This window comes from Pseudonaja textilis, chromosome 10 (genome assembly GCF_049901715.1).
Source record: "Pseudonaja textilis isolate UNSWEBS1 chromosome 10, rPseTex1.2, whole genome shotgun sequence".
NCBI classification, from domain to species: domain Eukaryota; kingdom Metazoa; phylum Chordata; class Lepidosauria; order Squamata; family Elapidae; genus Pseudonaja; species Pseudonaja textilis.
In genome coordinates this window covers 16,715,878-16,731,103 of record NC_141999.1, presented here as the reverse complement: position 1 = coordinate 16,731,103, position 15,226 = coordinate 16,715,878, and the positions used below count along the sequence as shown (strand labels likewise).

The following is a 15,226-nucleotide window of genomic DNA, read 5'->3' as shown; positions in this document are numbered from 1 at the left end:
TGACTCCTATTAAAATTAAGAAACCCACGTGTATCTCCTGATAATTTGGAGCCATGAAGCTTTCCAAATGTATTTGGTATCTGAATCCTCCCACTGGCTGTCTGGATGTAGAAGCTGAAAAATCAACCTCTTGGCAGGACCAGGTTGGGGGCCAGGATGACTTACGCTTAAAACAAAACCTCTTAAGACCGACATTGCTGTGGGAAATGCAACGTCCTGCCTGCACAACTTGTAAATTTCTATTTCCCCACCCACCCCCATGGAAAAAGAATTCCCATCCTCCTTGACATGTAGGCACTGTCCCATGAGGGAGAAGACTTGAGGTTCCATTGCAGGGTTTTCAGTCTTGGCCGCTGTAATATGTGTTGGCTTCAGCTCCCAGCATTCCCTAGAGAGCAGGTTGACTGAAGAATTCTGGGAGTTGAAGTCCACGCATCTTAAAGATACCTAGAACTGTTCTAGTGGATATGCTACAAAGTTCCAAGAGTTTTCTTCAAGGATTATTTTCTCCATCCTACACTTCTGCTGTTTTCATTGAAATCTCTTTGGTGTTTTTTCTGTTCCAGAAAGATCAGGCCCCAAACCAGGATATTACTCTACTCTAAGCACTGTGTGAGTGCGTATAAGAAAACTAGGAGTCCTTGGTGCTCTCCGAACTTGGTTATTTTCTTGCAGATGTTTCATTACCCAACTAGGTAACATCATCAGGGCTAGAAAAAGAAAACAAGGCTACAGAGTTTGCCGAATCACCTTCTCCTTCCTACCCTATCGCAAATATTAATAATAGCTAGCTTTAGAGTCCAAAGACAGAATCCAGTTGTAGAAAATTGTAAGAAAGTCATGGAAAGAGAGAAAGGAATTCCAGCAGTGAGTTAGATGCTGGCAGGGTGGGATCTGTTCAGCTTCAGAACACTCAAAAGTGACATATTACCTAGAGCCAAATTATGAGAGTAATAAAAATGCAAGATAACAAAGCCAACTCAACTTGATAAGAGTTTGGGATGTTTATCACAATCTGTATGGCATAGTGAAGTTTGTTTATTTAATTTGCACATTAATTGTGGTACAGAGATATGGAGAAAATAACACACCATGTTTAGATTTCGGTATTCTGACTCATCTGTGGCTTCACCTTTAAAGGGTATTTAAACCTGGGTCTCAGACTGTAAGGGTAACATAGCGTAAGGTTTAGGGCAGGGGAGTCCAACTTCGGCAACGTTAAGAGCTGTGTACTTCAACTCCCAAAATTCCTCAGCCAGCAGAATTCTGGGAGCTGAAGTTCACAAGTCTTAAAAAAATTGCCAAGGTTAGACTTGGTTTAGGTATTAACTCTGCTAAGGGGATCTCGTAATAAAGCCCACACTGAGTGACCCTGGCCAGTTGCCATGACTCAGTCAATGCTGGGATAAAACTGATAGCATGAGGATTATATAAGCCACTTCTAAGCTTTTAGAGGAAAAGTGGGGTATACTGTATTTTTTGGAATATAAGATGCTCCAAAGTGTAAGATGTACCTAGCTTTGGGGGAAGAAAACAAGGGGGAGGGAATCTGCCTCTGCCTCCCAGCAATTTGCCTCCTTGCAGCAAAGAGCAGTCTGATCGAGCACAAGCAGCTGATTGTCTGGATCGGCCTCCCGACAATCAGCTGTTTCAAACTGCAGGGATCACCATTGCCTATCGCTGCCTCTGCGCTCCCCGTTTTTGACCTCTCCACACCCTATTTTCCGCCCGTTCCAATCCCTGTCGGCTGTTCTGAGCCAAAAATGGGGCGCACGGAGGCCAAAAATGGGACGTGCGGAGGCAACAATAGACGATGGCGATCCCTGCAGCCTGAAACAGCCGATTGTCGGGAGGAAATTCCAACCAACAATCAGCTGCTTGTGCTAATCAGGCTGTGCTGAAAGTGAAATGGGCTGTTTGCCATTTGCTGCAAGAAGGGAAATTGCTGGGAGGCAGCGGCTGAAGGGTGGAGGCTGGCAGGTGGGCGGGGCTTGGGCAACATTTGCTGTATAAGATGCACAGACATTTCCACCCACTTTTGGAGGGGGGGAAGTGCATCTTATAGTCCAAAAAAATATGGTAAATCCAACCAACAAAGAAATCACTATGTCAATGCCTGCAGTCCCCTATCTGCTGACTTTCTAACTTATGATTTTCCTCTGAAGATGCACAGCAAGTAGCTATAGATTTTTTTTTAAGTTGCCTTGCCTACCTTTAAGGAGCAGAGGTTGCTTTTGACTGTCGAGAGGGGATGCTAAATTTTGCAGCCAGGGCTTGCGCTGTAGAATCAGCATTTACAAACCCTTAACTACAGGTGGAGCCTTTCTTCTTGGCTACGGATGAAACCCTGAACTCTTGATTTCTAATGCTTGGCAAGCACGAAGGAGTGGACAAGGCTGGAGTTAGGGACTTCCCAGACACACTCACACGCAGCATTGCTTCTTAGTGTTTGGCCCGCCAAATTTTGGTTTGTCCAGGCAGTTGATGCATTCGCCGCAGTCCTGGAGCCTCAGGCATCCTTTGCACTTCCCACAGCGAGTCATGCGGTTCTTTTTGCCATGATGGTGAGAAATGTGGCGACGCACAGGGGGCGGCGTAGCCTTGACGGCAGAATCCGGCTTCACTTGTTTCTGCTGGCCACACTCATTCTCAGACGCTGATGAGGTCTCTGTGGAACAGTCCAAACATTAACTGGATTGTAAGATCCATGCTGCAATCTCTAATCCTGTAAGCCTCTTTGAACTTCATCCCAGACTGCGGCTAAACTGAACCCGTGGTTATTAGCTGACGTAATATTCTGACTTGACAGGTTAGATCAGTGTTCCCCAAGGTGTTCAGAATTGGCCTCCAAGAGTCAATGGAACCCAAGAGATTGATAAATGGCTGGAGGTCAAGAGGTAGCTGATAAATAATGGAAGGTCAATGGGGGTCAATTAATCTTCTGGGGTCTCTGTAGATCTCCACATTACCATGTTTCTCCAAAAATAAGACCTTGTCTTATATTTTTGCCACCCAAAAAAAGGTATCAGGTCTTATTTTCGGGGGGGGAGGGGGGAATGTCTTCCACTGACTCACGGCAAGGCTTTTCTGAAGGCTTCTATAGCTGATAACAGAGCTCCTGATCGACCTGAAGCTCTGTTATCAGCTACAGAGGCCTTCAGGAAAGCCTTGCTGGCTGCAAAAGAAATGGGTCGAGGTGTGTCAGCTTTGAAAGCCATATTAGCACCAGAAGCTTCCATGCTGCCACATTCTTGTGCTTGGGAAATTGGGAGGGGGGATTTCATGGAGCGTGTGTAGTTCGACATAATAGCATTCCTCTTTACGGTCAAGGTCATGTTATTCCTGCAGCTGGATGAGGAGTAGTTTAAGGGATGTCTCAAGTTGGGACGGATGGTGATTGGGGCATGTGATGGAATGATGGGATGGACTTGTGCATTTTAATTATTGAAGGAAGAAAACCTGGAACTCTCAGATTCGGGTTTTCCCAGATGTGCCAGTATGACTTTTCCAATAAAAAGACACTTTGAGAAAATGCTTGTCTCTGAGTTTTTGATTGGAGTTTGGTTTTGCTGGAATGCTGACACAGGGCCTGGCTGCAACTGTCCAAGGTAAGTAGTAGGGAAGCTCCAACCCACCCCTCATCACCACCTTAGCTTAATTTTTACCCATGCACCCCGCAGTGGTTGGGGTTTTAATTGGGGATTATTTGGGGGGGTAGGGCTTATATTGGGCGCATGTGGAAAAATTAAGCTAGGACTTATTTTCTGAGTGGGTTGTATTTTGGGGGAAACATGGTAATCCTGAAGGTGAAGTAGTCAGCAGTGAGAGATATTACCTACAGATACACAGTCGGATGCCAGCAAGAGTGATCTTGAATATTACTTATTACTAGTAGTAGTACTAGTAGTGTTAGTTAAAATAGTATTTGTTGAATTATTTTCACATAATAAATGTTTGGGAGTCGAACAATCTGAAACTTCACGAAGGGGTCAATGAGCTGAGAAATTTGGGAACCCCCCCAACTTAGACAAAACCTTCTATACCTGTTATTTCTACCTTACCCTGGGAAAGTCAGCAAAAGTCTGATTTCATTGGAGAAAAAGTGCCACAATGGAAGAGTGGACGGAACAGGCTGAAGAAGCTTCAGTCCAACTCATATTGTAAGACATCCATAAAAGGACTTTTTTGGTATTCACACGTTATAGAATTTTGCTTGGTAAAGCAAAGGTGTAGAAATTGCACATTCAGGTGCACGGATGGTGCACTGAAGCTAATTCTTTGAAACCCGTCTCTTCTACTGTATAAACCACAAGAGCACATATTCAGATTTTCACACACACACCCATCTGAACCCTATAAGACAGTGGTGGGATTCAAATATTTTTACCACCGGTTCGGAGGGTGTGGCTTGGTGGGCCAAACATGCGCTTTGCGCAGGTGCAGAGGTGTTCCAACTCACTTCCTGCAAGCCTGCACTCTCCCAGTCGCTTCAGCAGCTGCCGCGCATGCAAAGCAGCTGCACTTCAAAAGCAGGAAATAAAGGTGAGCATGGGAGCCCAGGCGGGCGGGTGGGCCCAACACCAGAGTGGCAGAGAGAACCGGTTCTGTCTCCGCTGCTCATCGGCGCTACTGGCTCGGCAGAACTGGGCTGACCCAGAACACCGCCACTGCTATAAGAGGCAACTAGTGTGGCCTAAGAGCCAAAACCATGAGAGTTAAGAACCTGGCTTTTTTTAAAAAAAAAAATGGTTCAGCTATGCTTGCATGGTATTCCTAATACAGGTTCAAATTGCACTTTCAACAACAAAAAAACAGTCATGAATACGCATCAATCCTCAAAAGGAGTTGCTAAGAAGTCAACAAAATGATCCCGGGAATATGATGAGCACCTGCAGGGATCATCATACTGATTTGTAAGCATATGGAGGAATCCAAAGCTATGTATTTCGATATTGCTTCTTCCTCCCCACTCAAACTAAGTCAGGATTCCTCTTTCCCCCACCCCCGGGACAAACAAACAAGCAACAGATTTATTCTGTCTAAGCCTATGCAGGTGTTCCAATCCTTTCCTATGTTTATTCCACCCAAAGTTGAATAAAAGCTTAGCCTCGTGATGTCATTAGCAGGCGTTACATATTAAGGTAGACAATTTACTCAGGGAACAGGTTTACCCAGCGGTGACAGTGCGAGGCCAGAAGGCGCAAGTTGAGTCTTCAGCCAATCTCTTCCACAAATACTCACCCTCTATGGTGGGCGATGCAGTGATCTCTTCCCTCTCTCGCAGAGGCAGGGCACTGAGGCGTGGCACGTCCTCCGGCACCATCGCACGGGACTGCCCTAAGGCCACCGAGGCATGCCGACAAACGTGCTTGATCCGTGGGCCCTGCACCGGGGACTCCTGGCCCTGTCAAGAACACCAAACAGTAAGGACTCCCATTATCATGAGTGACAAGAAGCGGCAGAGCTGGTTCTTCCACAGAAACTGTTTGGCCGGGCTCCATGCATTGTGCTGAGCCACACTGTGCTGACAGGCCTGTGAGGGGCTGAGCTCACACACAGTACGAAGCAACAAACCGTGAAGCGGGAGTCATGATAACTAGGTTATCAAGCTCAGCGCCCAGATTCCCCCCCCACCACTTTTTTTTGTGTATTTGGAAGATGGTTGCATGGCTGCAAGTCAATTACCTGTTTTCTAACCTCTTTTTTGTCTTCTGCTGTGTTGAGGTCTGTGGGCGTCTCCTGCTCAGCCGGGAGTTTTGGAGTCTCAAAGGCCTCGGCTTTGATACTTTGACACCCCTAGAAGAAAAAGACAGCAGCATTATAATCCACATGGTTTGGGACCACCACCACCCCGGCACCTTCGATACTAAATTCCCCAAACAATTCTGCCCATTTTCCAACACAATGGCAGCTTTCATTCCAGAGATCTCTCAATACAGCAGCACCAATCATTTCCCATGAAACGCAGCATGGTGTACACAGATATGGCCAGGCGCGCAGAGTCCCAAGGGCATGCTCAAATCACACGAAACCATCCAATGTTCACTGTGGCTAATTGAATAAACAACAGATGGGCTGTATTCACACAACATGCCAAGCCAAAACTAGAGAAAACATGTCTTCCTTCGTGTGTTCACATAGCAAACTCAACCTGATAATTGTGGAATCCAATTACAGGATTTTTCAAAACACACCGAACTATAAGCTTACCAAATGGCTAGCGTTCAGGCTATGTGACAAAAAAACTATCACAAAAACACATTAAAAAAAGACTTGACAGTCGTCATACGTGGCATATTGTGTGCATGCAGCCACTAGCTTTGGCACTGGTCACATTAAGCATGTTTGATAAAGGCAAGCTATTACAGTGTGGAGCAGGGGCATCCAACCTTGGCAATTTTTAAGACTTATGGACTTCAAGTTAGTCAATCATGCTCTTATGCTGGCTGGGGAATTCTGGGACTTGAAGTCCACAGGTCTTAAAGTTGCCAAGGTTGGATACCCCTTTCTTAGAGCAAAATATAAACCCAGCCTCAAAGTAGCTATCACCTTTGAATCATAGGTGGTAGCTTGTCCCAATCTCCATTCTTCTCATTTACTGTTCAGAATATCTCAGAACCTTTAGATTTCTTTCCTAGGGGCAGAACTCACATAAGATAGGGCAATAAACTCAATTCTTTGAATTCTGCACCACTTTTATAGTAGTTTGATAATTCTCCTTGCTAAAACTTCCGGAAGGTCCGTTTTTCGCCCTCCCCAAGTCTCCGTGTGTGCCCTGCACTTACCTGCACCCAAAATGGGCTGCGTGGAGACTCCAGGGAGGAGAGAGCCAGGCCAGCCAAGAGTGGGATTTGGGAATTTATCTGAACTGCATAGAATCTTAGCTAGGAGCTCTCCTGAACCCCTGTGAACCCCCAGCAGCGTACCCCTGCCCCTACTCTGATGGATGTGGCCTACCCTTGCGACGATTCCAAAACCCACATCATTCAACCTGGAGGGGGGGGATTTCCTCTTACCGGAATGAATTTGAATTGCTTCTGCTGGTCAATCTTGTACAGCTGCACCTTGGCACGGGTCAGCAGGCTGTAAACTTTATCCATGCTGGAAAGCGATGGGGCAACGGGCTTGGGCTGCTGTACGGGGGGCTTCACTTCCTCTGAAGAGAGGCTTGCGGGCTCCGCTTCGCTCTCCGAACTACCGGCCGCTTTCTCTTCCAGCTCCTCCGCTTGGGCGGAGGATGGAGGCAGGACTCTTCGGATGGCCACCTTGTGAACCACGCCGGGAGAATTGACGTCCTCCATGGTGATGAGCTCTTTGCTCTGCGCTTCGAGGGGTTTGGGAACCTCCGGGAAGAGGGGCAAAGCAAGGTGGTTGGTCCTTCCCACCAGTTTCTTCCCACTGCGGGTCACCACGGGCTCGCTGGAGAGCAAGGGAGCTTCTTGCAGCGCCACCGGGGGGTCCCTTCTGACCTCGGGGGAAGCTGGCACCAGGTCAGACTCTTCAGGAGAGACCGAGAGAGATTCATAGATCTTACGGTGCGCCTCACTAGGTGTAAACTGGGGAGCCCGTAGCAAGGGAGTGCGCTTGGTTGGGGTGGAAGGGATGGGGGCTGGCGCACTGGGCCCAAGAGATGCATCTTCACTAGGCACCTGGAAGAGAGCCTTCCCCTTCTCTTTGGGGGACAAAGTGGGGCTGAGTGAGGTCCATCGGAATGTGGGTTCCCGGAGGATGGACCGCCGTTTCTCGGGCAGGGCCGAGGAAATCATGTGGAGCCCGCTTGGGGAAGATGGGGAGGACGGGGCCCTGGAGGTATCTTTTTCTGGAGAACTGGGGACTGAGGGGTTCAGCTGCTGGGGTGGGCTCTGCAATGGCAACAGAGAAGCTTCCTGCTTGTCCAAAGCCCCGTCAGGGACAGGGCTTTCCAAAAGCTTGGTCGCCTTCTGCGGGATCTCATCCATGAAGCGACGGGGGGTCCGGATGAGACGAGACGACCGGGCGCTCACCACCGGCATGATGAACTGGCGGATATTTTTCAGGAAAGTAGTTTTGAGAGCGGGGGCCTCCTCGGAGCCAGTGACTCCGGACTGCTGAGCCATTCCCCCGGCCTCCTCCCTCATCTTGCCTGGCAGTGGCCGAGTTGCCATGCGCCGCCCACGACCCCGTTTCAAACACCGTGCCCTTATGGAAAGGGCAACCCGAGAAGGCCCCTTCTCGGAAAGGAGGGCCGCTCCGTCGCTCTGTGGACAGAGCTGCTGCTGCTGCTGGGACTCCTGTTTCCAAGATACCTGGTTGGGCGAAGGAAGAGCGTCACCTTCAGGTATGGAAGGCTTTGGTTCTGGGACAGGGAGCTCCGGTTCTGGGACAGGGGCCTCTGGGGCTGGCTGCAGTTCCTGGACAACTGCCTCCTGTTGTGGCTCTGGGTTTGAGACTGGGGATTTGGGCTGAGGAGATGATTCGGGGGCAGGATTCTCTGATAGCAAATGAGAAGGAAGGGGTTCGTTCTGTTTGGGTTCTGGGGCAGAGGTATCCGGCTCTGACAAAACTGCTTCCGATTCAGACACCGCCTCTGAAGGAAGCGGGGAGAGCTTCTTTTCCGGCACCACGCTCCACTTCCTCTTCCGGCCCCTTCGGTGACCCTGGGTCTTTAGCCGGACGTGAGTCACCACCAACTGGCCAGATTTATGCCGCCTGGCCTTGGAGAAGAACTTGAGGATGAGCGGTGGTTTCTTCAACGCTTCGGCCGGCTCAGAGGATGCACTGATTTCTTCTGTGCACGAGGAGGGCAGCTGGATATTATTGTTAGGCTCCGGGATGGAAGGGGAAGTTTTGGTGCTCTTGGGAGGAGGTCTTGCAACTGGTTTCTTTCTGAAGGAGCCACGTGGCCGGCCTCGTGGCCTGGGTGAGGCAGTGGAATTGAGTGTCTTCTCTGTCGGTGGTGGAAGAAGGGGAGGGGCGGTAGATTTTAATGGGTCAGCAGGTTCTGGGTCAGCTTGAGTCTGCTTAGGAAGCATCCTGACCACTTTTGGACCAGATGTTGCTTGCCGGCCTATCCTTCCCGGAGTCCCTTTGGTCCTCTGAAGCAGTTCGGCCAAAGCTTTCACCATACGATCTCGCTGGGACTCCACCGCCTTTTGTTTGGTTAACCTTTTGGAAACAGAGTCCTCAGCAAATGCCCTCTTCCTCCTGCCATGCGACATCAGAGAGGTACCTGTACGAAGAGATAGAAATCTTAGCTGTAAAATAAAATTGACTCAAGTGTGCAGGAGGGCACTCACAAAACTGCTGATCAGCTGCAACTTCCTACCCCCAGAAAGAATCTGCCCAAGTAACAGTCCATTATCAGTTGAAGATTGCCCTATCCCAGGGCGGTCAAACTCAATTTAATTGAGGGCCACATCAGGGCTGTGGTTGGCCTCGGGGGTGGGGGCCTGGCTGACTGGGTGGATGTGGCCAACTGGGGGGCGTGGCCAGCTTGATGCCACTCCCCAAACTGCTGGCATATTTCCTCTTCGCATTGGGTAGACCAGGTTGAAGTGATGCAGGTAGACTGGGCCAAAGCAAAGCAGGCTGGCCCCTTACATTTTCCAGGACAACCCCACTGCGAGATCTGACCACATCATGGGCTAGATGCAGCCCACGGGCCTTGAGTTTGACCCCCCCCTGCCCTATTCTGTTCATACAGCTAGTTCTCAACTTGCAACCACTCGTTTAGCGACCATTCAAAATTACATCATCAGTGAAAAATGTAAGACTAACAACCGGTCCTCACACTTACAAGCATCACAGCATCCCTATACTCATGTGATCAAAATTCTGGCACTTGGTCAGTGGCATGTAATTCAGATGCTTCTGGTGACCCAGGGTCATAGGATTACCATTGGGAGAAGCCGTGGTGGCGCAGGATTAGAAGGCAGTATGGCAGGCTGACTCTGCCCATAGCCAGGAGTTTGATCTTGACTATCTCAAGGTTGATTCAGCCTTCCAAGGTGGGTAAAATGAGGACCCAGATGGTTGGAGGAAATTATGCTGACTCTGTAAACCGCTTAGAGGGGGCGGTAAAGCATTGTGAAGCGGTATATAAGTCAAAGTGTGATTGCGAGGGAGAGAGGGAAGAAGAGGGGAGGGAGGGGAGGGGGGAGGGGGAGGGAGGGAGGGGAAGGAAGGAAGGAAGAAGGGGACAGGGAAGAAGCTATAGTGCCGTGGTTAGAATACAATATTGCAGGCTAATTCTACTGACTGCCAGAAGTTTGATCTTAATGGGGCTCTAGGTAGACTCAGCCTTCCATCCTTCCGAGGTGGGTAAAATGAAGGCCCAGATTGTTGGGGGCAATAAGCTGATTCTGTAAACTGCTTAGAGGGGGCTGTAAAGCTCTATAAAGCGCTATATAAGTTTAAGTGCTATTGCTATTTGTGACTTTCCCAGCCTCCTTCCTAGAAGCCATCATAGTGAGGGAAGCTGGAATCACTTAACGACCACAAGGGTCACCTAACAGCTGCAGTGATTCACTTAACAGTGGCAAAATAGATTGTAAAATTGGGCACGACTCACTTAATTATCACCTTGTTAATTCGAGTCTCAACTGTGGTCGTAAGTTGAGGACTACCTATAGAATATTGCGAAAGGCACTTTGCCTGATCACCTATGATAAATGCAACATCCCGCTGATAGAATGTACACTGTACTATATAAGTTAGAAATCTTGTGGAACATTCAAAACAAGCTTTCTTTCTAAAAATGAACAATGCAATGAATGAAATTACAATATCTTAAGAAAGCTTATATTGAGGCTGTGAGAATATTAACGTTCATAAATTAGCCGGTCAGCAGCAGCAGCAGCAGCAGAGAAATGCTCTGAACAGCAAACAACTTTAATGATAAGAGGAAGTAGACTGCCAGGAATAGAATCAAAGAGAGAACTTCACATCTGGCAGGGAGTCATTACAAGCCAAACCAAGCTGCGCCAAATGTCACAAAAGGTTTTAAAATACTGGGAATCCTATAAAACTGGAGAGCATTAGATGAATCAATAAATGATATTAGAAGCGAGTTTGGAAAATGGCAGTATCAGAGTCCTTGGAAGTAATCATTTCACATTTATACAAAAAAACCAGATCCTAGTATTAGACCCACTAGAAAAGCTACTGCTTCAAATACAGTGTCACAACTCATGTGATTTTTGTGCATGGACACAACTGCTGGAAAACAGAACAACTTTTGGACCTGTTCTGAACAACATCCTTCCTACATTGTAATGCAATATATCCAATTTCAAGGAAGCCAGTTGCTATATAAGTATGGGACAGCAACTTGTCTTTTAAAATGATTAAATATTAGTTCTTTAAAAATCCAACTAACAGTGTCAGAAATGAAGACTTCCACATGAGGATTAAAAAAAATGGGATCACATTCTGACTGAGAATCAGCCTTTGAACGTTACAATACGTACAGAGATTATAGTTTGGCTGAGTCCAGACCTTTTGACCCTAAACTCAAACTGACAAACACAATATACTATAGAGGAGGAAGCTGTCAAACTCATGGGCACTGGCCACGCCCACCCCCATTTTAGCGAAGGGGGGGGAAAGTCGTGATACGTCACGTGACACCGTGAGTTTGACACCCCCACTACAGAGAAACTATCTTATGATTAGTGTGATGGGATAGTTCCCACAACATATTAAACCACAACTCCCATATATGTTCCCATCAGCAGGGGGAAACCTGTGGGACACTCAAAATTGATTCAAAGCATAAATGTCAAAGAACAGTTGGGATTATCGCTTTGCAAGGCTGACAACTATTGCTGATTGCAATGCTCTCATCTCAACTGATACACCATGACGTTTTGGGTGAGAACCCTAAAACTCCACGAGATGTTAAGCTAGAAGATCAAACTCTCACGAGAATCTTCATGCCCAACCCTGAAGACCACGTTTGCCAGGTAGGATGCAAACCACCAACCGATGCCTCCAGAAATTCCTTACCTCTTTTAGACCTTAGAGCAGCACGCAGCGGGCTTTGGAAAGTGTTGTCCTCTGAATGGAAGCCCAGGAACTCTTCCTGCCAGGAGAAAGAAAAGTAACCACGGTCATTCCAACAGGAAGAGCGCATGCCATACTTATCACAGGCAATAGTGCTGAATACGGTCAGAGTCACCCCTAGCCCAGCACTACTGAAACAGGACGTCCCGTAGGTGCTTTTTCAAAAGGCGACTGGACTTTCTTTGTTTTTCCTTGAAGACGTTTCGCTTCTTGTCCAAGAAGCTTCTTCAGTTCTAATTCAATGGTCAGTCACAATGCAGTCAGAACTGAAGAAGCTTCTTGGATGAGAAGCGAAACGTCTTCAAGGAAAAACAAAGAAAGTCCAGTCGACTCTTGAAAAAGCACCTTTGGGACAACCATGATCTGGATGGTTGTGAAGCTCCGTAGACATTTACTAAAACAGGAACAACTCTCGGATAGCCATAGCTTATATACCGCTTCCCAGCCCTCTCTAAGTGGTTTACAGAGTCAGCCTCTTGTCCCCAACAATCTGGCTCCTCATTTTACCGACCTCAGAAGGATGGAAAGCTGAGTCAACATTCAGCCAGTCAGAATCGAACTGCCGGCAGTCGGCAGTCAGCAGAAGTAGCCTGCAGTACTGCATTCTAATCACTGCGCCATCGCAGCTCTTACTGGAATACTTTCCCCATTATCTTTGGGGAAAGAATGAGGAAAATAAATACCCCAGGCCCACGTGTACATACAGCAGAAAAAGTTGGCCATTTTAACACACAGGTCTCACCCACACAAGTGGCAGGCTGAATCTATTCTAAAGGAAGGATCAAGTTGATAATTCTGCATGGGATCTTATTGTCTTTATTATTTATTTCTTTATAATTTAGATTTGAAAGATCAACCAAGTCACAGCGACTGTCTGCTGCCCCCCCACCTCCCCAACGCAGAAGCTTTTAATAGATTTGAATGCCTGTGGATTAGTCCTCAGTTTCAGAAAGGAAGACTGCAGATGTTAAAATGGAGGCCAAAACAATCCTGGGCCTCAATAGCAGAGAGCAAAATAATTCTACAAAGAGACCGAAAACTCTTTTTTCTTTTGACAGGTGATCCATGATAAATCACTAGATTTCAGACCCAACTGTCAAGACGTAGTCAAGGTAGCAGCACCTGGGAAACAGATGGCAAAAAAAGGAAGAAAGAAAGTATGCTGAGATCAGGTACAGATTCGGCGAAAGCTGGCAGGGTTTCTGCAGAAAATCAAGAAAGAAAACAGCAGAGCCAAAGAGAGCAGGGTTTTTTTTTTTCTGTTTTGAGGCCATATTCTCTCAAGATTAAAGATCACATGGTAGACCAGTCAAACACAGCTGTTTGTAGGGTTAGAGAGAAAAGCAGGCAGGGAGATTCTCGTCTCTGCCTTCCTCTCCAGGGAAGGGAAATTCTTAGCAACCATCCAAATGGATCAATGGCACAGATTTTTCAAAATTAAGCCGACCGCTTATACTTTGCCCCTACTTTGATCTTTGTTCTCCTTTGTGTGATCTTTGTGGATTGTTGCATCTCTACATTCGTAGCTGTGGCGTCGACGGCTGTCCCAGCTGCTTCTAAATACAAGCGTACGGGTAGTCCTCGACTTACAACCACAGTTGAGGCCAAATGTGAAACCTTTGTTAAGTGAATTTTGCCCCTTCTTGCCACCGTTGTTCAGCGAATCACTGCAGCTGTTAAATGGGTTACGGGGGTTGGTTCAGCGAATCTGGCTTCTCCCACTGACTTTGCTTGTCAGAAGGTCACAAAAGGAGATCAACGTGACCCCTGCAACCGACATAAATATGAGTCAGTTGGTAAGTCTCTGATTTTGATCACGTGATCTGCAATGGTCATAATGGTGAAAAATGGTCATAAGTAGAGGTGGTATTCAGCCGGTTCTGACCAGTTCTGGAGAACCAGTAGTGGAAATTTTGAGTAGTTTGGAGAACCGGCCAATCCCACCTCTGACTGTCCCTGCCCCCATCTATTCTCTGCCTCTCACTGAGTCCCAGCTGATCAGCTGGCTCTTGTTTTGTTGCCCTGCACAGGAGAATGGAGCTGGAAAGCAGGTTAGTGGGGTGGGGAGGGAATAGGATTTGGCAGTAACTGTCCCCTGCCATGCCCACCAAGCCACGCCCACAGAACCGGTAATAAAAAAATTTTTTGAATCCCACCACTGGTCATAAATCACTTTTTTCACTGCTGTTGTAATTTCTAACACTAAATTGACTGTTGTAAGTGAAAGACTACCTGTACTCTTTCAGTGCTCCCAAGATGCTACCCTTGAAAGTGTACGGCAAACAATTATGGCGACGGTTAACGGCCAGTTGCTGCAAACTACAGTCTTCACCTCCAAAACAGATGCATTAATCAACAGCAGCCCTCTCTAGCTGGTGACCACCACCAGCTAAGGTCATTCAGGAGTGATCTGAACACAGGAATGAGCCGTGCCTGACTAACAAATGCTTCCAACTTTTCTCTCCCGCCAGCTCATCCGATCAGAGTTGCCGAATGGAGCTTATTATTCAGCAGGGGATAGAAAGAGCTGTCAGCATTTTCTTCTGGCGAGGGGCAGGCAGATCCCTTGAAAAACAAACACAGGAAGCAGAGAGGAATCCTGCAGTTGAAAGCAGCAGTCAAGAAATTAAAAGTCTAGCCTGACGACGACGACGATGATGCCAGAAAGATGCCAGGCTTCTTTCTGAAACGATTTGGAAGCACTTAGAACCCTTGGATTGCAGGATTTGGGAAAACAAAAGAAAGACGAGCGGGTTTAGACCAAGAATGTCCAACTTTGGCAACTCTTAAGACTTGTGGACTTCAATTTCCAGAATTCCCCCAGCCAGCATCACCCGAATAAAACACCACAACTGAGAACTGGAAATATGGATCTTATTGAAATGAACTTAAAAGAGGATACAGAAATAGGAATTGTATTTTCTTTCTTACTTGCTCTACTATGTTATGGATGGTTTTATTATTGTCTTCTGTATTCTGATCAATCAATCAATACATGATGATGTGCCATCGTACAGAACAAGATAGGAATTCTGGTTTATTAAGATGGAATCTGCAGTGTGTCTTTGGGCAAGCAGCATGTATAGTAAATGGATAAAGTAATCATATTCATTTAGTACAATATTGTCTCTAAACCAGGGATTACAAAGAAACAGATTTACAAACCAGGGATCACTGTTGTTTT

General features: G+C 47.1%; 1 protein-coding gene across 4 annotated transcripts in view; it reads right to left on the bottom strand.

The window, feature by feature from the left end:
• The window catches only part of KMT2B (lysine methyltransferase 2B), a 66,870-nt gene that overhangs the window by 43,028 nt on the left and 8,616 nt on the right, over positions 1-15,226 (bottom strand). For all 4 annotated transcript variants that reach the window (XM_026702395.2, XM_026702397.2, XM_026702396.2 and 1 more), the window contains exons 2-6: positions 11,986-12,061; positions 7,017-9,208; positions 5,686-5,796; positions 5,242-5,404; positions 2,428-2,668 (exon numbers count right to left, since the gene is read on the bottom strand). In XM_026702395.2, coding sequence (XP_026558180.2) covers positions 2,428-2,668; positions 5,242-5,404; positions 5,686-5,796; positions 7,017-9,208; positions 11,986-12,061 — 2,783 coding nt within the window. The remainder of the gene's footprint in view (positions 1-2,427; positions 2,669-5,241; positions 5,405-5,685; positions 5,797-7,016; positions 9,209-11,985; positions 12,062-15,226) is intronic.